The 23,921-nt window shown below is 38.8% G+C and overlaps 1 protein-coding gene across 2 annotated transcripts in view; it reads right to left on the bottom strand.

Annotated features, from left to right (window-relative positions):
* The window catches only part of lama5 (laminin, alpha 5), a 262,210-nt gene that overhangs the window by 106,883 nt on the left and 131,406 nt on the right, over positions 1 to 23,921 (bottom strand). The window contains exons 18-26 of one of the 2 annotated variants that reach the window (XM_039735916.1): positions 22,514 to 22,613; positions 18,947 to 18,999; positions 18,633 to 18,738; positions 15,518 to 15,617; positions 13,225 to 13,381; positions 10,681 to 10,819; positions 7,289 to 7,431; positions 4,006 to 4,112; positions 193 to 346 (exon numbers count right to left, since the gene is read on the bottom strand). In XM_039735916.1, the coding sequence (XP_039591850.1) occupies positions 193 to 346; positions 4,006 to 4,112; positions 7,289 to 7,431; positions 10,681 to 10,819; positions 13,225 to 13,381; positions 15,518 to 15,617; positions 18,633 to 18,738; positions 18,947 to 18,999; positions 22,514 to 22,613 (1,059 nt within the window). Of the gene's footprint in view, positions 1 to 192; positions 347 to 4,005; positions 4,113 to 7,288; positions 7,432 to 10,317; positions 10,448 to 10,680; positions 10,820 to 13,224; positions 13,382 to 15,517; positions 15,618 to 18,632; positions 18,739 to 18,946; positions 19,000 to 22,513; positions 22,614 to 23,921 lie in introns of both variants that reach the window. The other variant, XM_039735917.1, reaches the window with a different exon arrangement.

The raw sequence follows: 23,921 nt of genomic DNA, 5'->3' as shown, positions 1-23,921 counted from the left end.
ATTTAAAAACTGCATTTTGTGTTTACTTGTGTTATATTTGACTAATGGTTAAATGTGTTTGATGATCAGAAACATTTTGTGTGACAAACATGCAAAAGAATAAGAAATCAGGAAGGGGGCAAATCGTTTTTCACACCACTGTATATTAACTTTTTTTTCAGAATTGATTTTTTCATTTGCTCATCTACTCACGTCATTTCCACTGCAGATGGCCATTGGAGGATGGCGATCAGTAAGTACACCCTGTTGGCATGGCCTAGGTAAGTGATTATCAAATCTGCAGGTTCCATCAGTACCAGAGGCAGAAGGGAAGCTGTCCAAGGATAAGTACTTGTACAGTAGACAGCTGAAACGAGAATGAAAGGCAACAGTCAATAAGAGAGCACAATTGTAATATTTTGTCATCACAGTTTAATCAAAGAGATTTCAAGAGGCTAACTTGCACTACCTAAAGGAGGATATTCAAGACAGAACAACTTTCATGGAATACCATGAAAAAAAGAGAACTCAACACACCTTCTCCAAATATAGAATCAGGATGACTTTGATTACTTTTACTGAGTTCTAAGAGTAGATTAAAATTTTATTTTTCTGATTGTAATTCTAAAGTTAAGAAGGCAGCTTTTTAGTCCTCCTCCCATTTAAAGCTGTAAACCCCCCTGATTAATGGTGAATGCATATGTTCACTGAAATGTAATGAATTCACTTTGATCTCTACAAATTACAATTAAGGCCATGTCACATAAGATGATTTTTTTTAGCGATTTTCAGGCGTAGCCTTCATTTACATAATCTTAGTGAGTCGGAGGCAGTCTGCGGAGCGCTCCCATGAGGCCAGCCACCTAAGGTGATATACACAGTGACTCAGTCCAGCCAGCCTGCAACTTCTTCTGATAAACTTAAACAGGTTTGATTTTTGCCTTTCATCATAGATGCGGGCCCTTTGTGCATAAGTGATGACAACCAATGAACACTCATCTGGAAGTACAATGCATAGAATGCAGCAAAGAGGAATAAGGAACGCAGTGCTTTGGACCTCACAGACAGAACAGAAGTTCTCCTCATGTTTTATGTACCATGACACAAAGAAAAAACAAAAAAAGGCCAAGACTGTGGCTGTACTTGTATCTGTTAACCCTTTGTGCAGAATTGGCTCCGTCAGGCAGCACACAATTGGCTGTCACAGCGAATTTCAGTCATGTAAACTGATATGGTCCAGTGATGAGATCAGCAACTGTGGTTGGCAAGCCTGACATATGCAATGACTAGAAGTGCCGTAATGTGACATCAGCTTCAGAGAACACATTTTAAATTTATTGAACGGGTACAGATAACAAAAAAAATGAAGAATCTGAAAAGACTTGCCATTGTCAATTACAGTGTAATGGTGTGCAATAGCTTTTATAAGCTGTTTGCCTTAGAAAATTTGCAAATGGCACATTTCTCTTTAAATCAATACATCATGAAGCCTAAATATAAGTGGTGTCCCATTTAACAATAAACATTAGAAGATTATTTTGATCTTGAACAGGTTAGGTGCATTGGCGATCCTAAATTGTCCCTAGTGTGTGCTTGGTGTGTGTGTGTGTGTGCCCATAGTAATTTGCAGGGCTTGCCACATTAACCTTCTTGGCATTAACCCCAAGTGTGACTCAGGCTTGGAATTCTATGTAATTATGATGAAGTGGTGAAATGTAATGACCTGCTTTACAGCTTAAGCCAAAATAATTCTTGGGAAAGTATTTTGCTGACATCTAGTGGATAAAATCATATAATGCTGCAAAAAAATATGAATACTTCTATGTGTTTTGCCATTTTAAGGTAAATCAAAATATTCATAAGTAGGGTGGAGCCTACAAAACAAACAATGACGTGTAAACAAGATGCTGTGTAGACAGTTTTAGAGCAAATGCAAACTGAACCATTAGCTGAATTAAATAATAGCGATGGCAATGTGAATCAGACTTTGATAGTGAAACTGATACATACAACGCTTTTCGACTGAACTGCTGAGAAATGCCTGATGATTTTGGTCATCAGAAGGTTCATTGTGGTGCAGGTTGGTGCATGTTAAAAAGGTAGAATGATTTCAATCAAGTGGTAGGGCATGGAGATGTTAGCCCCCTAAACACTGTTGCGTTGTGGCAGCCTATGTGTGCTAAATCTGCAGCAGTACAGAAGTTAACACCAGGCATACCTTTCCTACTATAATTATGTTGATGTTTTAATATTTACATTTTTGTTGCATACAATAACGTCTTATGTTGTTGAAAAAACTTCAATGTTTTTGACTCCTCTTTCTTGGGGTAAACATAAGGTTAAGGAGGCTTCATGCTCCTTTGAAGTGGAATTGATTCTCATGGTGCTTAAAAGCCCCCACTTTCAACTTACATTTCTACTAAGATGTCTGTTTATGCACAGTACAAAGAGTAATTCATTTTTCTTTGTTTTCTGAAAGTAGTTACTCTAAAAATGCTTATTCATTAATGTCCTTGAACATTTTGTGGAAAACATTCCCACCAGAAAAATCATTTAACATTGTTACCACTTGGTTGCATTCTGTTGTGAATGAATTGTTTTTTTTCTCAGCTCCTGTCTCATTAGACACTTGCAGCTGGAGAAGTGTCTCTCTTAACTGTTAGAGAAATGTATTCACTCATTTACACGCGCCATATTACTGTAAACCTAGCAATCTCCTAGCATTCACACATTGGTAAGTGGGTGTGAATCCTGTCAGGTGTGACAAAAGGCCAACAACCACTGGCTGCAGATTTTTTTCACCAATAAAATACATTGGTAAGTAGCAAAGGCTGTATGCCAAGTTCTTTGTATTTTATTATTAATTTATAATTTTGCATAAAACACTTGAATCATAGTAATGTAAGCTCAATTTCCAAGAAACATGAACTATGCACTCCTTCTTCCCTAACTTCAGCTTCATGAAAAAGTTGCTCCCTTTGGTCCTGACACATCATATCTGCAGAGGAGGCACACACAGTTTCCCCTTAGCTTGAATGAAAAGGAGCTTATAACCAGATCTAGCAATTTCCAGGAAATTGTCCAACATAAAGCTTTAGCAAAAAGAATTGGATGAAACCTTCATTTGTCTTCATCTGACTTTGTCATGTCTGGTTCACTCGCATGAACATCAATGTATCAAAAGTGAACTGGGACAGATATTTAAGAAAGTAGAGGAAAGCAGGTTTAAGTGGTATGGACATGAGGACATGAGATGAGGAGAAACAATGAATATGTGGGCAAAAGTGTGATGGGAAGAGAAGAACACGGGAAGAGAAAGCGAGGGAGACCAAAGAGGATAAAATAAAAGAAGATCTGAAGAAAAAGGGCTTCACTGGCGAGGAGAGGCAGGACCTAGCCGTATGCATAAGGTTGATCAAGCACATCGATCCCAAAAAGAGGTGGAAAAAGGTGAAAAGGAAGAAGAAGAATAAGCTCAATCAAAGAGCCAATGTTTGAACTATAGAATGCCACATCTGTACAATGACGATGCCATTCATAACCAGCTTTGCCACCAACCATGTTTATTTTCTCCAGTAATACTGTTCACTGGATCTCATCCATTGTGGCTTGGTCAATATATTGATGTTATATTGTTATATTTTGCTTATATTAATCAAAGTGAAATGCTCCATGTTACTTTGTATTTAACATGGTCTGAGTATTAATGAATGTCAATGTTTTATAGTTTAACAATTTGCTCTGAACTGTTGCCCAGTCAACATCACTTTACCAAAATAAATTGAATATTGTCATATGGAGGGATTATCACCAGAACATCCCATTAACTTGAAGCAAACAGCATAAAAAATGATTGTTGACTTTCAACCCATTATCTCTTTACTGACACGTTTTAAGTAGCATACAGGCTAAGCTTTCAGAATTTGGCTTTAAAGTAAATTTTCCATTTAGGCTCCCTGGGAAGACAATTTCAAAATATTGGATTAAATCTCTGAACTAAAGCTTCGATCATGTGAGCTGGCTTACTGCTGGCTGGCTTCTCCGCTGACTGGTTTGTGCAAACATGCTTCTGTGACTTTCAGCTGAAGGATGGGGGCTTCATAATATGCGCTGGGCAACAAAACTAGGAAGTCCTGGAGAGAGAAGGAGACAAAAAGGAACATGATCTGACATACACATATACATAGCATAGGAACACACACAAATAAATACAGAGCTTCACACTTGAGTTACAAGCTGAGAGTGCAAGATCTGTCTCGGCTCACCGACAAGCCCTGTGGGGCATTAATCAGGGTCTTTTAAGGAAGAATGCTGCAAAGCTAGATTTTGCAATCTGTAATCTGCAACATATTGCCTTGTAATTCAGAATTACCTATCACAATCATTACAAACACTAAACCTGTATTATGGTGTTGCGACAAATTTGTTATGGGCAAAAATGGTCTGCTTCTTGGAACAGGCAGTCAAATAAATTTGCACTGTTGTTCAGTTTGGTTAAATGATTAATAATAAATAGCACTTGCAGGGGCTCAATGAACAACTGACTGAACCCAGATGCCGTGCTGCCACACAGATACTTTTTTATTTGTCAAACTAATATGAAGCAAGCAATGGTGTCTGTCTGTTTTGATTGGCTGCTAGTAATGAAGCCTTGCTGTGATGAGTTTCTTAAGTGAAGGAAAGTAAAGAAAACCTGTTCTGAATGGTGAGTATATCTATAGGGCACTGTGGACAGGGGCCACCAGTCAGTAAACGACTCTGTGACTGTTGCAAAAGAGCAGAAAAAGTTACTGGAGACAGAGAGGAAGCTGTCATTGTTCCCACACATCACCATGTGGAAGCATAGTGACCTAGTTAACCTAAAACTGCGTAAGGGCTCAAAGGTCAAGGCAGGCAGTGTGATGTAGTGGTTAAAGCTTTGGACCTCAGATCCTGAGGTTATGGGTTCAAATCCCGCTACTGACACTGTCTGACCCTGAGCAAGTCACTTGACCTGCCTGTGCTCCAATTGGAAAACCAAAATAAATGGAACCAATTGTATCATAAACGTTGTGGGTCACCTTGGATAAAGGAGTCAGCTAAATAAGTAAATGTAATGTCTAGTGGCCATCAGCAATCATATTGATTTTGTTGCCATTGAAACTTTTTAGGGCCTCTGGTCAACATAAAAGTGATACCATGGTTGTGCTAAAAGTCTTCTCAGGACTGGGATGTAAATTGATGACACTCAAAAATACAGAAATTGTTCATGAAGACAGGTGTTGAATTTGGGACACTGTTCTTCATTTAACAAGTAGCCATTGTCACACACAAGCACATGGGAGGCAGCTAGAGGGCTTAAATAATAGTAATACCACACCAGACCAGGTGGTGGCGAGCTCTCTCTCTCTGTCCCCTGCAGACTTTTCACATTTGTGTGACAGTGCTATTATGTACTTTTTGAATGTCTGAAAATTAGGATCTCAGCCTATATGTTTACTTCCCATCTGTTAATAATTTTTATTATGATGTTTTGTGTTACCGCAGTGACATTATGGGGTTTTTTTTGTAGTTCTGTTAGCACAGTGCTACACGGTTGTGGTACTAAGGGTGACGCTGCAAGGTGTACTTGGCATGACTCTTTAAAAGGTCTGTGCCATGTGCTTCCTGATATCCTAGATTAAGAATTTGTAAATTAGAACTGTGTTGGTGTTCTCAAAGCTAAATGTCATGAAAATGAGCACAAAATTAGAACTACAAGTTTGCTTGGTATTTTTGTTTTGGTTCCAAACTCTGGTTACTGAAATATGAAACCTATATAAGATTTAGTTTAGGCATTATGGCTTTGTTCTTGAGTTCTTATCTCCCAGTATTGACTTCTTTTACAGCTTAGGTTTACATTCCACTTCCTAATCCGTGTTCACAAAAATATCTGCTCATCTTTTTCTACCAGAACATCAGGGTTGATTTCACTCTTGCCCAGTTGCTACTGGAAAAAGCTGAAACTCTGTAAAGCAATGAATCTAACAAACAGGAATATAAATAACAATGAAGTCAGATTGTTCCTCTGTGCCTTTTTCTGCTTTTTTATTTTTATTATCAACCATTCAGGCTTTGGAATCTACTTTGGGGTGCCTACCTACATGAGAGATATGTACACTTTTTTTTAAACATTTTATTGAATTTATTAAAATCAAACAACATTCCATATAAGCAAGTCACATTTTACAAGACTAAGTTCAAGTCAAGTCAAACCCCACCCATGAGAAAGAGAGCTAGGCCAACAAAGTAAAACTTTAATAGTAGAAAAGATAAGTAAGTAAATGAATAGAAATAAATAGAATAAAAAGAGGAAGAGAATCTGCTTTCTCAATTTAAATGCTTATTATAAAATGTTATTAATTAGATCCTGCTAAGGTTTGCACAGATCCTCTAAGTGAGAATTAGATTTTTTCCAATTTCAAATAGTATAAAACATCAGTTACCCACTGACTTAAAAAAGGTGGGCTAGGATTCTTCATCAGCTGAGCAAGATGAGTCTACATGCTAATAGTGTAGTAAAGGCAATCACAGTTTGTTTGTCCTTCTCCACTTTAAGCCCATCTGGAAGAACACCAAACACGCCTGTTAATGGGTTAGGAGGGATTGTGACACCAAGGCTGTCTGATAGGCATTTAAAGATTTTGGTCCAGAATGATGTTAATTTGCTGCATGCTCAAAACATGTGACCCAATGAGGCTGGAACTTGACTGCAGCGTTCGCAGGTTGGATCTTGCCCTGGAAACATTTTGGATTTTGGTCCCAAATGATGTTAATTTGGTGCACCCCCAAAACATGTGGCCCAGTGAAGCTTGAACAGATATGTACACTTCTGTTTTGGTATTATTTTTTAACCTACACTCAAGGACAGCTATAAAAAACATTAGAAAAAATCATCTGAGGTCTTCGTAGGCAGATGATTCAGGATTAAAAATCAGCTTGTTTAGGCTCAACATTGCTAAATATGTTCCAGAGTATCTCGGTGATTTATAAATGAATAGGATGGTAAACACTGAAGCACAAAAGGAGTTTATTCAAGTGGATGAACTGAGGTCTACCAAGAATTAATTCTGCACACATCTGCACTGTACTGTACACATACTGGCACAAGCTTTGCAGTGGGTGGGATGGCTCAATTTAAATGTATGGCGGGTAGAAGAATCAACTGCAAATTCATGGAAACACATTGCTACTACCTGCCTGTTACTTAAACATCATTGAGGGCTCACAATGATGAATATCAATCCTTACTCATTTTCTGTTATAGTGTCTGTTATCCCAAAATACTCACCAGTAGAATTCCCTCTGCCTCGATGATGACTGACCAGCTTCCTGGGTTCAGTACGAAAGGCTCCACAAAGCTGTTCTGAGGCACTGTGACAAATGTGGGCTCAGAGCTGGGAGCAAAAATAATCTGCTTGGACTGCTCCGAACCTGATCAGCACGGAAAAATTAAAAAAAAAAAAATCTCAGTACAGAGCAACGCAGGCAAAATGCAACTTAGCAGTACTGCAACAACAAGGAAGAATCACTTTGACAAGAAAAAACATGAAATTATGGGCCCAAGGAGAGTCTCCCTCATGGTAACTGAGACACACACATTAAGACTGTTCAGTATTACTAATGACCATGTGGTTACTATGTAAAAATATTTTAAAATATAATATGTTTTCAAGCAATTTCAAAAGAGCAGGAAACCTTTGCTGATAGTATTGTTCAAAACTGCATTAAATTGATAGATCCAGCGTGTCATCATCATCTTTCACCTTTTTTCTGGGCTGTAATAGTCTCTGGTTGAGGAAGACCAGTCCTTAAGCTTCTTACATTAAATAAATTTATAGAACCCATGGGAAAAGATAAAATGTGTTAAAGCCATATATTTTATACTACAAAGGGGGTTAGTGCCAATCTATCGATGCCAGGTGAACAATGCACAATTGTTACCGCAATTTGGCACAATCTATGACTTTCCAACTCTGATGTTCAAAATGCAAATTGGAAAACCATATATTGTACGGTGAGGGAAGCTTTAACAACACCCGGGTAATGGGTTCTGTGTTCCCTAAGTTGGGCAAGCAGACAACAATTTATTATGATATTTCTTGAAATGTCAAAACTTCCACAAGTGACAAGTTTTCTGAAGTAGCTTTGGATAGCCAACAGAAAGGACTTAGCTTGCGTCATGCTGATACTGCAGTTTTATCCATTTATTCATAGATAACGAGAAAAGCAAAAATAAAAAGCGATAAGCATGCACAGCACTGCATCTGCCACAACACCGTAAGCTTCTGTGATCATCTTGCCATTCTGCAGCAGCTCTGCACCTCTTTTTGTGCACTAAATCCTGGCACAGTCAAGGGATAGGCATGACAACAGCTTGTTGTACAATAAAAGACTATATTGATCATATTTTAAGATTCACATATACCACATTTTAGACAAATATGTGTTTTATCATATTATTTTATTTTATTTGCAAAATGCATAGATGAAAACAACACTGCATTACCTCCAGATGACAAGTTCCAGTCGTAGATCAATTGTGAAATCACTTGCAGATCTATCGATTGGCCCATGCTGTGAGGATCATTACCATTTAGTGAACTACCTTGACATGCACGTTCACCTGATTTGTTTTTGCTTTATCAGTCTGCATGAGAGACTCTCTGACCAAAAAATTTTTATATCAGTCATGCCATGTCCACCTGGCATTAAGATAGGGGCACAACAAACAGCCTATCCAGCCTATCCTTTCCTTCAAAGAGCTCATAAAGAACAAGAAGGTTGTGTCTCAAACTGAGAGCCCAGGGCTAACACTTTTACATATTTTTATTTTGCACTGAGCTTTGTGTCACATGCCTTTTAGAGGTTATATACTGTAAAACTAAGCAAAATAAAGTGAGCATTGATAATCTTCATTTTACTGCATATTTCACTAGACAGAACAAACTAAAACAGTTACTTTCTAAAGTTCATTGTTTGAGTCCAGTCCTAAAGCAACAGAAGCAATAATAAGGGTGTTACATTGCAACATTAACAAATAAAAAGGGAATACTGCTACTGTTGAAAAAAATGGATAAGTTGATAAAAATCATTTGGGTACTCTCTTTTAAGAAAAATAAAAGGTGCACATTTTTTAAAACTCATGTAAAAGAGCACTTCCATTTTCTTCCAGTAGAGAATGGATTTCTATATGACTAATATGATGCACCCTTTAGTCACAAATTTGTAAAAGCAGTCCTATAATTCTGCAGAATTAGTCATGGCAAAAATTGGATATCTTCCATTTTAAGTTCTTAAAAGGTTTCTCATTCTAAAGATTATTTTTCAGAATATATGTGCTACAGCTGTATTGCACATGGAATGGAAATGATTAATTTTCTCAGGCCTGCAGTGTCCAGAATGATTATCAGACAACAAAAACATACTGATACCTGCATGAAGATATAGCCATATGATCAGAATCAGGTGGACTGCCTGTATCATGAAATTCATATTCAGATAAATGTGCAAATGGGGGAGTGCGACTGCGACTACAACAACATGAAGAGTGCTGGCTGGGCAGATCATTAATTGAAAAGCACAAATGGAGGTGCCAGCAAGCTCCACCGTGGCTGTACGAAAAATGTTAACACTATAATCCCTGAAGCCTACGAAAAAAGCCGTAATCCCTGGCCACCTTAAATTCCTTCACACCTCTCCATCAGAATCTCTTGTTTTGTAAATGTGTCGATCATTTGAACATGTTTTTTGTTTTTTCAATCTTCCCCATACTCTGCGTTATGGTGCATGGTACTAACTATGCAGACAGATTTCTTCTTTTTTGGCGCATACACCATCAGAATGTAGTGCCGGATCTAAACACTAGTGCGAAGAATTGCATGTATGTGTTCCAAATAACGATATACTGTATTATTTACCCTATACAACTCCAGGCACCTCACATCCAGAGACTTGAGCTGGGAGAACTGCACCTGCATTGGGGGAGGATAGGATGGCAGGCGGCCTGCTGCTTGAGCTGACTGACACCTTTACAAAACACTGATGGAGAGGTGTGAAGGAATTTAAGGTGACCCTGGATTACACGTTTTTTCGTTGGCTTCAGGGATTCTAGTGTTGATGGCCATATCATAGTAAATCCTGCGCCCTTCAGTAAGTAACTCCAATAGAATCTGAGGACACCATCGCAAGATCACGCAACCTTTGAGTAGTCCTGTGAGATCGCTACAGCGTAATGAAGAATATTATTCTGCTTTCCAAATGGAGTATTGGGAGAAGCATAACACAGAATTGGGCAATGGTAAAGGGCCTGATCCTTACCTTTCCTTTTGGCCTGAAATGCTGTAATTTTACCATACGAAACAGCGGTGCCTGAATTAACATATCTCAAGATGAAGTGGAACAGATAGAGCTCCGCTTCCTTCACATGCACAGCAACTCGCACTTTATTCTGTGAAAACAAATAAAGGGAATGGGGCTGCAATACTAAGTGCAGGTCTGATTCTCTGGCTTGGTGACAACTAGGGATGAATTAAGAAAAAAAAAAAAAAACAAACAGCCCCACCACCGGCAGCTTGGGCCAGGCATATTGACAAACCAGCAGCAGGGCTAGAGTATCCTAAAAAGGAATCAGAAACTGCGAGGATAAGACCGCAAACAGGAGAGAGTAAATGGGACACTTACAGTTTCTACAAAGAACATGCTTGCCTTCTTCCAGGACCGAAACCCTCCCCTTGCCAGCTGAAGCACCACGGTTGACATAGCGAAATACTATGTGAAACAGGTCAGGAGAGCTCACAGTGATAGGCACTACTAACCTTGGCTGAAAAAAGAGAGAATAAAAAGCAAAGCCATGCCTTAATTCCGCCACCACTACTACTAACACTATTATTATTAGAGCAAGCCAACAACCACATAAGCAGCGCACCCGATTAACACTTTGCAGACCAAAGCACACTAGCTGTAAGGATAACTTATCACAAGCAAGAAAGAGAAATAGGATTAAAAAAACAAAAACATTTCATTGACAATCAACTGTTTATGCATTCTAACTATGGAAAATGACAAACAAATGCATTAAAAGTAGCATATTCTTACAACAAGGATCTCAAGAATTATTAACATCATCATTTTTAAACATACATTACACACATACACCAGGTCACATTTGATCAGTAAGGTGCACTACTGTTAACTAAACCATGAGGGTACAAACTGTTTAAAAAACTAGTACACCCCATGAAATTATTTTTAATATAGAACAGAGGACATATCAAGATTTGATCTTCATTTAAACAGTATCTATTGGTCACTGTGAAATAGTAAGAATATAACGAACATTATGCTATATTTACATTTTGAGGTCCATTGTATAATTAAAATAAACATATTGCATATTTGACATGTGGTTAAAGGAAGTACACCCCTACATTTATCACTATTTCAAATACCTAATATAAACATCAGACGCAACAGATCAGGGCAAATTATTAGAAAATCATTAGAGAGTGTCCTGTATTATTCAAACCTCAGATATTTAGGTTAGTTTGCTCTTTGATGCTGAAATCTGCATTAACACCATACCAAGATCGAAACAGCCCACTGTGGCTTTCAGAAAGAAGGTTACAGAAAATTGGACGTCAACCATTTGAATGACTGGACAATCATCTACAAGTGTTGAAGGTTTCAAACTACTGCCAACTAGTCCAGGCCAGGCTGCTCCAGCAATTTTATCCCAACAGCACAATATAAGATGCTGAAAGAAATTTCTAAGAACCCCTGAATGGACCTACAAGTAGCTCTTGCCACTGTTGATAGCAAAGTACATAAGTCTACCATTAGAAAGAAGCTGTACAAATCAAATCTACATGGGAGTTGTGACAGAAGAACACCTCTGCTGTACAGAAAGAACAACAGGACAAGTCAAAAGTTTGCCCATGAACACCTTGGCAAAGACAAGGACTTTTAGGACAATGTGCTCAGAACAGATGAGTTATTAGGCCACAGTACATAAGACATGTTTTCCAAAAATCAAAAAACAGCATTTGACCAGAAAACCTGATACCAACTGTAAAGCATGGTGGTGGAAATGTCATGGTTTGGGTATGCTGCATCAGGGCCTGGGCAACTCACCATCTAGAATCCAGTATGAATTCTTCATTGTATCAGAGGGTGCTCAAGGACAATGTGAGATGACTGAAGCTCAATCAAAAGTGGACCTTGTAACAACAACAGTCATGAACAGTCATGAAAATGACTTTAAACATACCAGTAGATCCACCAAAGAATAGTTGAAAAGAAAAGGAGGGTCCTGGACCAGTCAAGTCAATGCCCAGATCTGAATCCCATTTAGAAGCTGTGGGAGGATTTTAAATGGGCAGTGCATATAGAATACCCCTCAAACATTACACAAGTGAAAGAAATCTGCATGAAGGAGTGGGAAAAAGTTTTTCCCAATCAATACCAGAGACTACTAAGCAGTTACAGGAAGTACCTTCTTGGGGTTGTTTCTACCAAAGAGGGCAACACCAGCTATTAGAGCCAGGGGTGCACTTAATTTTTCCACAGGCAGAATTTAATATATGTTTATTTTTCATTTAAAAGCCAATTGTTCCCTTTTTTCCAATAACATTACCTTTAACTATAGATACTGTTTAAACGAAAATCAAATCTTGATACAGTATGTCAGCATGTACCAAAAAAGAAAAACACTGCATGGGGTGCACTCATTTTTACACAAGACTGTAGCATCAATTGGCTCTAGCTCTCTAAACTGGCCTAGTAAGAGATAGTGTGAGTGCATCTGTTTGTATCCTCAATGAGTAGGTGTTTCACCCAGAGTGTTGGTGGGTGTGAGGGTGCCCTCAGGCGTGTCTTCATTTTTCATCTGATCTTACTGGAATAGACTGTGGCCCTTCCACAACTCTGAAATGAAAGGACTAGGTTCAGAAAATGAATGCATGCCCTTCTTGAACATTTTGTAAGTGATTTGATGTTAAAAGTGTAGAGTGTTTGGGCCAATCAGAGAAACAATCTCTTGAATACATTTTGAAAAGGGTTTTTATGAAGATGAATGTGGAACATACACAGTGCACACACACACAGAGTTTTAAACATTTTTAGGAAGATCTCTATTAGTAAATTAGTACATGCAGAGTTGCTACAGATCTGTAAATCTACCTGTGAAACATGAGACTTTTCAGAATTAACCACAACTGTACGGTTTACCTGAATTGGTGACATCTGTGCATACCCCCGCCAACTGAAGCTCTCAAACTCCAGAGGGTTGTGGCCAAACCGAACCGGTCTGCCATCCAACATTGTCCCATCTTCAATCTCAAATTTTAGATGGTGAAGATCTGGGAAATAGTAATCCTTCTTGGGCCTAAAGATTGATTAAAAGAACAGTTATGATTCACAGATGTCAATACAACTATAATAGATGTAGAATCGTTAATCCAACTGTAAATAAACAGATGAACTGATAGCAACAGTGGACAGGGGCAATCCTCAGCATGTCGTAGCAATGGTAGGAAAGGGACAGAAATGTCTTACATCATGCTGGACTGAATGGAAAGAAGGGCATCGCTGTTGGTGGGTGTACCCTGTTGTGTTATTAGCTGGCATTGAGACGTAGTAGACAGACATAAAAAACAGAAATAAGGAGGTGCCAGCTGTCACAGGAACGAGCAACACAACTCATAAACACAAAGGCAACAGGAAACTCAGTATTTAATGGGTGTGTGTGGCGCCCAGTTATTGAGTAGAATAAAGGCTACAGAAGGTATTCCAGAGGTGGCAACATCTCCTGGCTGAGAGTGGGCATGCAGTCCCAGCAAGGGACATGAGAGATCATTTGCCCCTAATATACCAGAAGAGGCTGCCACAGGGCTACTTTGGCAATTTAACCCTTTAAGGTATATGAAATGCTTAAAGGAGGCGCAATGGCAATGGCCACTAGTGAAAGCTGTACCCTGGCATCCTTGATGCAATTACAGCATAGCCATTAAAACAAAATGTGATAAAAGTATGAAGGTGAGATTTTGGAACAACTTAGCTATTTCTTCTCATTTATCAAAGTAGTTGTTTTCTTGTATGACACTACAATATTAGAATTATGGCAGAGCAGAGATGGGTGAATGATTTTACTAGGAGAGATACACTTGTGGGAAATTGAATAAGCATTTCTGTAAACTTGGATAGGTTCAATTCCTATTAAGGAAGACCTGGGAGTTTGTTATTTTTACTCTTTTCTGTCGTATTTGGGTTGTTTCTATCATTTTCATCCTCTTTGCTTATTTTTCCCCTTTTGCTTTAGAAGATAGGGCCTCCTTGGTCTTTATTCTGGGTTTATAGTCATTACAATAGCATCTCCTAGTGTACAACATATATAGTACACATATTCAAGAACATTTTCACACTTAGTAAGGGATATACTAGAATTGCAAATGAAAAGAGTTGGGAACTATGTCATTCACTATGCTCCTTTCTATGAGTTAACTTTAGTTGTGTCTGTCTATGGATAATACAGTGGATGATATGGATAATACAATAATACATTTTATAAATAAAAGGCACTATTATTATTATTATTATTATGGACATACTATTGATACTCTAATCTTGCACTCTCTGACATTCTGATCACATTAACTGTATGAATAAGGACAAGCCATTTACAAAACATATTCCACCCTCATTAGGCCCAACCTAAAGCAATAGAAAACACAATATGACCCAATTCACTGTGGATATCCCCTCTTCCTGGTGAAGTGTAGGGTCCCCAGTGAAGCCTTTTCAAATCTTGTATAACCCAGGGAGTGAGCATTTTGGGTGAGAAGAATTCACAGTTGACAAGTGGGTTAGCATTCCTCACCACACCCACCCACGTCAACATTCTCATTTTTTTCTAATTTATTTATCATTAAATGCATATAATTTACTAAATGAGAGGGAATGAAGCTCAGTGGCTTTTTCCTTGCGGCCTAGCTTTGGTCTCCTGCTACATTCCAGATATGCCATTGGAGAGGGGATGATGTACACATTCAGCTGAAATTTGCAAAACAGTACAGTGTTAAAAGAAGCTGACAGCCCAAGGCAAAGTAACATATAGGAGCAGAGCAAACCACAAGGGCAGAAGAAGGGAGATTTATGTGAGGTGTCTTTAGGTGAACTCATCAGCAAATCCGTCATCTCTGTGCAAATATGGCAAAAGACGCCGGAATCACAAAAAAAGCAATACTAAAAACAGCAGATGTGCTTGAACACAACTGGGATTAAGTATTACGAAAGGCAGGAGTGTAAGCAGGTTTGATTTATTTTTCCTCAGCTTGACATGAAAGGGTTGGAAGCCACACAGAAGGAAACCAAACACAACAGTTCTTGATTGGAAGAAGCACACTGTACACACTCCTGTAGGCATGGTCACCTACAGACATGCCCAGGAAGAAGAATATTTCAAGGCACAAAGGTGAAAAATAAAGAAACAACTGCATTTGGGTTTGTGAACACTGACACTTACTGGTTGCATCTTCGCCCCTCTACATTCTGTCTGCACTGACACCTTCCAGAACGCTCATCGCACGTCAGACCTATGGAGCCCCCAATATCACAAGAGCATCCTGAAAGAAAAGATGTACATTAGCTGTGATGGTCCAAAATCCATGAGGAAGATTCAAAAGAATTCATCAAAGGTGAGTGCCAAGGAAACAGATTGACTTCAGGCTTAAGGTTTAAATGACAAATGAGCATTAGCGTAGCATTGCTTCTCACTGGGTGCTCAAACCCAGTGCATACACCTCTCAAAGTAGAGAGGCAATCTGAGACAGAAGTCATCAACCTTAAACTGCTACTGCTAAAAAAGACAAAGTTAGAGGGAGACACACAAATATTTAAAACTATGAGGATGACCTGTAAGAGGCGACTTCATAGGAGAACATCCCACATTCCACCAAACCATCTATCCATTTTGTGAAAACTACCTTTGCTGTTACAGGGTAAAGATTAAACAGACGGTGCAAGAATTGAATCTAGGGCTGGGAACGAACATATTACAGCTAATGATTGCGAATGTGGTAAAGCACAGTAAAGGGTCCACGGCAGTGTATGAGTTTTAAATAAAGATAGTGCAGCTCAGGCTTCATGGATGTGTTTAAGTATGCGGCCCCTGAGTGTTTAATGGGGAAACTGGGCCAATTGTGTTTGCACATGAATGTGGTATTAGTTTGACTAGGTTCCTCATTGACACTCTGCGGGTTGTAATTAAGTCATCTGTGTCCACAGAGTATAAAGAAAACTGAAAAAAAAAAAGAAATTAATTGAGGAAGTGAGATTAATGAGAGGAGACAGAAAAAAGAAAGGAAATGAGGAAATGAAAGGAGAGAAAAAAATGAAAGAAATCAAGAAAGAATCAAAAAAGAATTGGGTGGAGGCTAGTGTGGTGTGAGGCCAGTGAACCAATATGGGGAAACCCCTCGGAGGAGAGTGGTAAGAGTCACACCTGGGGTGGACTGGATCACTCCTGCTGAATAGCAGGGAGAAGGAGTGATTGTGCATCCCAGCGGACATCAACGGACAGGTGGTTAAGATGGGACTCGATTGGAGCTGCTGTCACGGGTATCTCGCCTTTGCGGAGTATAACCCGGACGTGGGAGACAGTGAAAGAGAGCAGCACTGAGAAGAGGAGTACAAAGATTCTTACCCTTGATTTTCATGGATTAGTTTGTTTTTGTTGTGGATTACTTATTTATTCAAAAAATAACTTTGTACCTAATTTTTAAAGATTTATTTGGACACTGCCTTATTTATTGTTAATAAAAGTACTACCGTATATACTCATGTATAAGTCGGGTCTTGAAACCCAAAAAATCGATCATAAAATCAGACCCTGACTTATACGCCCGTTCAAAAATGCGACACTTAGAGCTTCTTGCCTCATCCAATCTTGCACCAGTTTCTCAGACGCATCGAATTTAGTTGTAGCAGCGCAATTACCAATTTCTTTCACTACTTCAATGACGTTTAATTTAAAACCAGATTCATATTTTTTTCTGATCGAATGCTCCATTGTAGAAAAGGGACGCTCTTATGATAAAGGTGTATGAGGGTGTGAGATACAAAAAACACAAATCAGTGCAAACGTTGCTTCGGAATAGTTTGGGCATTACTGTGTGGTCACTTATGCACAATACATAGAAAAAAAAAGGCAGCGTGCTCCATGGTTATTCACTCAGGTGGGTGTTAGCATATCATAATCTCTTGGATCAACAGCGTGAGTTTTCCACGTTTGACTTATATGACCGACATTATAAAACACCAGAAATTATACAGTAAAATCAAGTCCCGACTTATCCGCAGGAGGACATCCGCGAGTATATACTGAAGGCTCTTTTTTGCACCAGCCCTTGTTGTGTTGTGCCCTCCATTCGCCCTCGCCCAATTTGAATTCAGGACTATCGCTGTCTCAGATTCAAGGAAGTAATGCAGGCTGTGGACAACCATGGCTTGAAAGGGACACTTTGCTAATACTTATTATTTTACTGATGCCTTTATCCATTATTTTACATTTCTTTTTTCAGTTGGAGCAGAGGCAGGGGAAGTAACTTACTCATGGACGCAAAGTGTCAATAGTGTGATATGAACGCACAACCTCAGGGCAAAAGTCCAAAGCCTTAATCACTACACCACCCTGTCAACACTAAGGAAGAGAAATTACTGAAATGTATCATCTCCAAAAATAAAATTCTTCTTTGTAAGTAGAAGTTCCCACTCTCAGCAAATTTGAAGGCACTGCCAACAAAAAAGATGACTGAGACCGTGACAAAAATCTGAAGCTATATAAAGGGACATGGATTTCAAAAGACAAACACAGAACGACATGCAGCAATGGATCAAAAAGATCACTAATCTGTGAATGTCTCATCACGAGCATTCTATATCGGCAGCCATTTCTACGGTGTCATAAGTTATAAAGGGCAGATAAATCGACGCTACATGTACCCAACATAATGTTAAAGCCAACTCTCTATGCTTACCATCATTTTTTACAAACCTACTGAGCTTATTGCGGGACAAAAATAAAGGCACAGAACTAGAATGACTAGGACTGTTTTACCCAGTTGTCCAGCTAATTGACTGGGATGGGTAATAATAATAATAATTCTTTGCATTCATATAGCGTTTTTCTCACTACTCAAAGTGCTCAGCAATTGCAGGTTAAGGGCCTTGCTCAAGGGCCCAACAGAGCAGAGTTCCTTTTGGCATTTACGGGATTCAAACCAGCAACCTTCCGATTGCCAGTACAGATTCCTAGCCTCAGAGCCTCCACTCCATACTGAATAACATGATCGTCAGACAGACACAACTTAATGACAACACTCTAGCAATAAAGCTTTGGACTCTGACTGCTGTGTTTTTTGAGAATATGACAGTTGAGTAATTGCAATGTGAGTGTCCACCCTTGAAGACATTTTTTAAAAATCTAAAAAAGAAAGACCTGGTGTATTACCTCTGGACCATTCCACATACTACCAAAATGCCAATAGTGGAATTTAGTAAAACAACTAAACTTGCCAATCATTATGACATTTGTCAGTCATAGCATTCCTCTGTAACCAAAGAATGAAAGTTGTACTAACCCTGGCACCCAAAGTAGTTAGTGCTCTGCAGATTGTAGTAGCCCTCTTTACACATGGAGCAGGACCGGCTGCAGACGTTAGGCTTACAAAAGCACTGCCCATTTCCCTGCAAAACATGGCAGTGTTATTAACAAGTGAAACTCACAGGTTTGTACATCACTGTCGTACCTGTGACCCCATGGCTTACTTATTTACTCTTAAGAATGAAAACAAGTTATTTTTTGTCATGTTTACAACATCTGCGCGCAGCTCATGCAAGTGCTACTTTGTCCCTTTCCTTTAAAAACAAAATGTTCAAGCAAACAACCACTTACTTGAGAACATTCTGCAACTCCACTTATGGTGCCATCAGTGCTGCAGTGACAATCTGCAAAGAAAAAATAAAGACAGTACTTTACATTTAGACATACAAAGGTATCTGCATGGTGTAATTTGTTCATATTTATTTAATGGTGGCTCACACCTCCAGGAAGCTGACATTAGAGACTATGTCAGCAGAGGCAGCATGTCATATTCATGTCTCTGTCTGAGCTTTCTTGTTTTGCTCTCATGTTATGAAAATGTTTGTTCATTCATTCTATAACTCACTGTACTTTGTTCGGTTCAGGGTAACAAGGAGCCTGAGCCTGTGCCAGCAACTAAGACACACGGTAGGAAACAAACCTTGGAGGGAGTACCAATCACTAAAACACACAAACTTCCTCATATGTCGATAATTTAGGGTCACCAATTCACCTAACACACACATTTTTGTGATGTGGGAGGAAAGCCACAACATCCAATGGAAAAACTCACATGAGTGAGGCTCCACCACACAACCATGCCACCTGTTATTGAAACTCAACATTCAGAAATGCTGTGGGCAGTCCATATTGCTGCTTGGTCATCTCAAGAGTTAGATACATCACTTTTCTATTTCTATAAAAGTGAAACATCTAAGACATTTGAATATGAAAAGCTGGAAAGCTGATAATTTTCCAGCAATTTGTGTGGACATGGGTTCCACGAAATACAGGAAAACTGCTCACCTTATTGTTTCATTAAATGAAGGCATTATTTTTTCCTCAAATTTTTTCTTTTTATCTAATTATATTATTATAACTACTCTTTTAGAAAGAGCACACAAATAGTAACATTTGGCACCAGTTTAGTATCAACATTTATAATTTTCTTTGTTTATGTTCATTCCTGCCTGGGTATTTATTACCTCAAGCAGAAAGTGTTGAACTATGAAGAAAAAAAAGAAAAACATCCATTTGAATTAAGAGGAGAGATACAAAGCGGTAACACTGACAATAAAGAAATACATTATTATACAGGTGCCGGTTATAAAATTAGAAAATCATGACAAACTTGATTTATTTCAGTAATTCCATTCAAAAAGTGAAATTTGTATATTATATTCATTCATTACACACATACTGATGTATTTCAAATGTTTATTTCTTTTACTTTTGATGATTATAACTGACAACTAATGAAAGTCCCAAATTCAGTATCTCGGGAAAATTAGAATATTGTGAAAAGGTTCAATATTGAAGACACCTGGTGCCACACTCTAATCAGCCAATTAACTCAAAACACCTGCAAAAGCCTTTAAATGGTCTCTCAGTCTAGTTCTGTAGGCTACACAATCATGGGGAAGACTGCTGACTTGACAGTTGTTCAAAAGGCGACCATTGACACCCTGCACAAGGAGGGCAAGACACAAAAGGTCATTGCTAAAGAGGCTGGCTGTTCACAGAGCTCTGTGTCCAAGCACATTAATAGAGAGGCGAAGGGAAGGACAAGATGTGGTAGAAAAAAGTGTACAAGCAATAGGAGAGGAGATTGTGAAACAAAACCCATTCAAAACTGTGGGGGAGATTCACAAAGAGTGGACTGCAGCTGGAGTCAGTGCTTCAAGAACCACCACGCACAGACGTATGCAAGACATGGGTTTCAGCTGTCGCATTCCTTGTGTCAAGCCACTCTTGAACAAAAGACAGCGTCAGAACCGTCTCGACTGGACTGCTGCTGAGTGGTCCAAAGTTATATTCTCTGATGAAAGTAAATTTTGCATTTCCTTTGGAAATCAAGGTCCCAGAGTCTGGAGAAAGAGAGAAGAGGCACAGAATCCACGTTGCTTGAGGTCCAGTGTAAAGTTTCCACAGTCAGTGATGGTTTAGGGTGCCAGGTCATCTGCTGGTGTTGGTCCATTGTGTTTTCTGAGGTCCAAGGTCAACGCAGCCGTCTACCAGGAAGTTTTAGAGCACTTCATGCTTCCTGCTGCTGACGAACTTTATGGAGATGCAGATTTCATTTTCCAACAGGACCTGGCACCTGCACACAGTACCTGGTTTAAGGACCATAGTATCCCTGTTCTTGATTGGCCAGCAAACTCGCCTGACCTTAACCCCATAGAAAATCTATGAGGTATTGTGAAGAGGAAGATGCAATACGCCAGACCCAACAATTCAGAAGAGCTGAAGGCCACTATCAGAGCAACATGGGCTCTCATAACACCTGAGCAGTGCCACAGTGATCGACTCCATGCCACGTGGTATTGCTGCAGTAATCCAGGCCAAAGGAGCCCCAACTAAATATTGAGTGCTGTACATGCTCATAATTTTCATGTTCATACCTTTCAGTTGGCCAACATTTCTAAAAATCCTTTTTTTGCATTGGTCTTAATTTATACTCTAATTTTCCGAGATACTGAATTTGGGACTTTCATTAGTTGTCAGTTATAATCATCAAAATTAAAAGAAATAAACATTTGACATACATTAGTCTGTGTGTAATGACTGAATCTAATATACAAGTTTCACTTTTTGAATGGAATTACTGAAATAAATCAACTTTGTCATGATATTCTAATTTTATGACCGGCGCCTGTATATACTGTAAGTATTAGAAAGAGCAGAAAATAAAAGAAATTATTACTTCTCGGTTTCATGGAAACAATTTTGTAAATATTTTGCAGACTTTAAAGAGTTGAATATTTCCTAAGGGTCACTGACAGGACAAAGGGAGACTAACAAAAGATTACAAGATGGTGTCTGCCTGTACCTTACCCTCTCGTATAATTGCGAATTGTTTTTTCTCCATATGCAGATGTAGGGTTAATGATAAAGAGTGCATACAGGGACATCAGCTATGAAAAACATATAAAACATGCACAAAAAGTGGAAGAGCATAGAATTCAAAAGAATGACCGATTGTGGCGAGTCACAGTGGGGCAATCAGATGCACGAAAAACAACAAGCCACTCATATTAGGCAACTTATCAATTAAAAAAACAAAATATTTCAGTTTTATATTATTTTACTTCTGCCTGTCATTTTTGGTGAGTAATTTACAAATGTATAGCATTATAACATAAATATGAATTTTAAAAACACACACAGGACTAAATAAAGCCAAGTTAAATAAATTATGTGCACAGCATCAAGCTTAATTCTGAGCTTCAACAAAAGAAACTTGCACTGTTGTGTTACAGAGACTTCAGGCACAGAGCAGAACAAAGCCCACCCAGGTAAAAGTGAAGTTCAGTTAGCAGTAGGGGTTGGCCTCAATTAGAAGCCACTGAAGCCTTCCAGAAGTAAGGCAACCTACCAGAATTTATGTGAATCAGCTTAGGGGCAAATATAACACATGAACACAGAGGGAATAAACCGTACAATGGTGGCTTTAACACTGGCAGAAAAGCATGAAAGATGAATTTGCGGAAAATCAGATAAAAACCTGAAACCTATGGGTATCACTTTGCCGTAAGTCAAGAAACAGGAGCATAATCTGTGTCTTGAAATCAGACCTCCATACAGCCACTGTGCTTACAAAGAGAAGCAGAAGTCTACTTGGGGAGTATAAAGCAGCGACTGCTCGAAAACCGGACTTACTGGTGCACCCATACGGATTGTCAGGTGTCAGGTTCCAGTAAAGAGGTTTACATCTGTCACAGGCTGCGCCTTCAACATAAGGACGGCAGTCACAGGACCCCTGAAAAAATAACAAAATCATATAATTAACAAAAATACTTCTGTGACATCATAGGTCCGTACAGACTTGGGTAGATTCAGATGCTTAAAATGATACAGTAACAGATACTATATATTAAAGAACCTCCACTTTAAAAATATAACTGATCCAAACACAGTACAAGAGACATGCCAAGATGTTGATGTGATAAAAAGCTTCCTCACAAGTGGAACAATCCAGTGCAGAATGATATCCATTATTGAAAGCTGCTCAATCCAGCACAAGTCGTGGTGGCTGGAGTTTTATAAGGGCAGAAAGCAACCTACAGTAGTAGACAGGGTAGCAGTCTGTCACAGGGCTCTCAGGGCTTAAATACATTAAGGAAGCCGTTTTCTGCACCTCCCTACCAGAAACTGTCTGTGTTGCAGTTACAGTGAAGACATCTGTGGAGTATAATTTACAGGTGAGTAAGTGACCGCAGATGACGTTTGAAGTTATTCTGCCCTTTCAGTCTGAAGTTAGGTGTGGATTATTTCAGCAGAGGTGATATTGACATTCTAAAATCCTGTTGCAGCTATAGGCAAATCATTTTTCCTAATGTTGAATGCAGTAACACGCAAAATATAGATGAATGTGATTTTATGATTGCTATTGGCTCTTCTAATATTATGATAGCACTTACATATTTACATTACAAAAGATAAAAAAAATACCATTGGGCTTAGGTGACACCCACATAGACAAAAGTGTCATCCAATTTCAACACAGAGTACTGACACTGGGGACACCGTCCACCCCTACAATCAAGTGTTGATGCATCACTGTGGACCCTTTAATCGAATGTTACTGTATCACCATAAAAAGAGTACTGCCAGTAATTATTTCCCCTTCAAGAACTGTCTGTGTGAACAGCAGGGATGCAGATGTGACTGCTCCTGCCGCCATTCTGTTTGACAGCCAGCCATGGATTTCAAGCCTTCACTTTAAAGAGAAGAAGTCAGCTAAAGAATTTCTGCGTAACACATCATATTCACTTAATGACTAAATGCTTTCCTATCTTTTCTTCAGAAAACAAAGCAATAAATAAAGAATGGTGTTTATTTTTGACTAACTTGCCTGCATGAACTGTCAGCAAACCTAGGAGTAATTTAGGAGAAAGTGAGAAAATTGCTTAACACTTAACCTGTCATTTCTTTAGCCTATTCTTCTTACCACTACAGCATCACATATTGATAGATTAATTGAATATATGCAGTTGTCATCTATTTTACTTTATACAATGTACTGACACTTAGACAAAACCATTTTGTTCAGTCTATCTGCAACCTG

This window comes from Polypterus senegalus, chromosome 14 (assembly GCF_016835505.1).
Source record: "Polypterus senegalus isolate Bchr_013 chromosome 14, ASM1683550v1, whole genome shotgun sequence".
Taxonomy (NCBI): domain Eukaryota; kingdom Metazoa; phylum Chordata; class Cladistia; order Polypteriformes; family Polypteridae; genus Polypterus; species Polypterus senegalus.
Note: the sequence above shows the minus strand (reverse complement) of the source record. Positions and strands in the feature narration are given on the sequence as shown.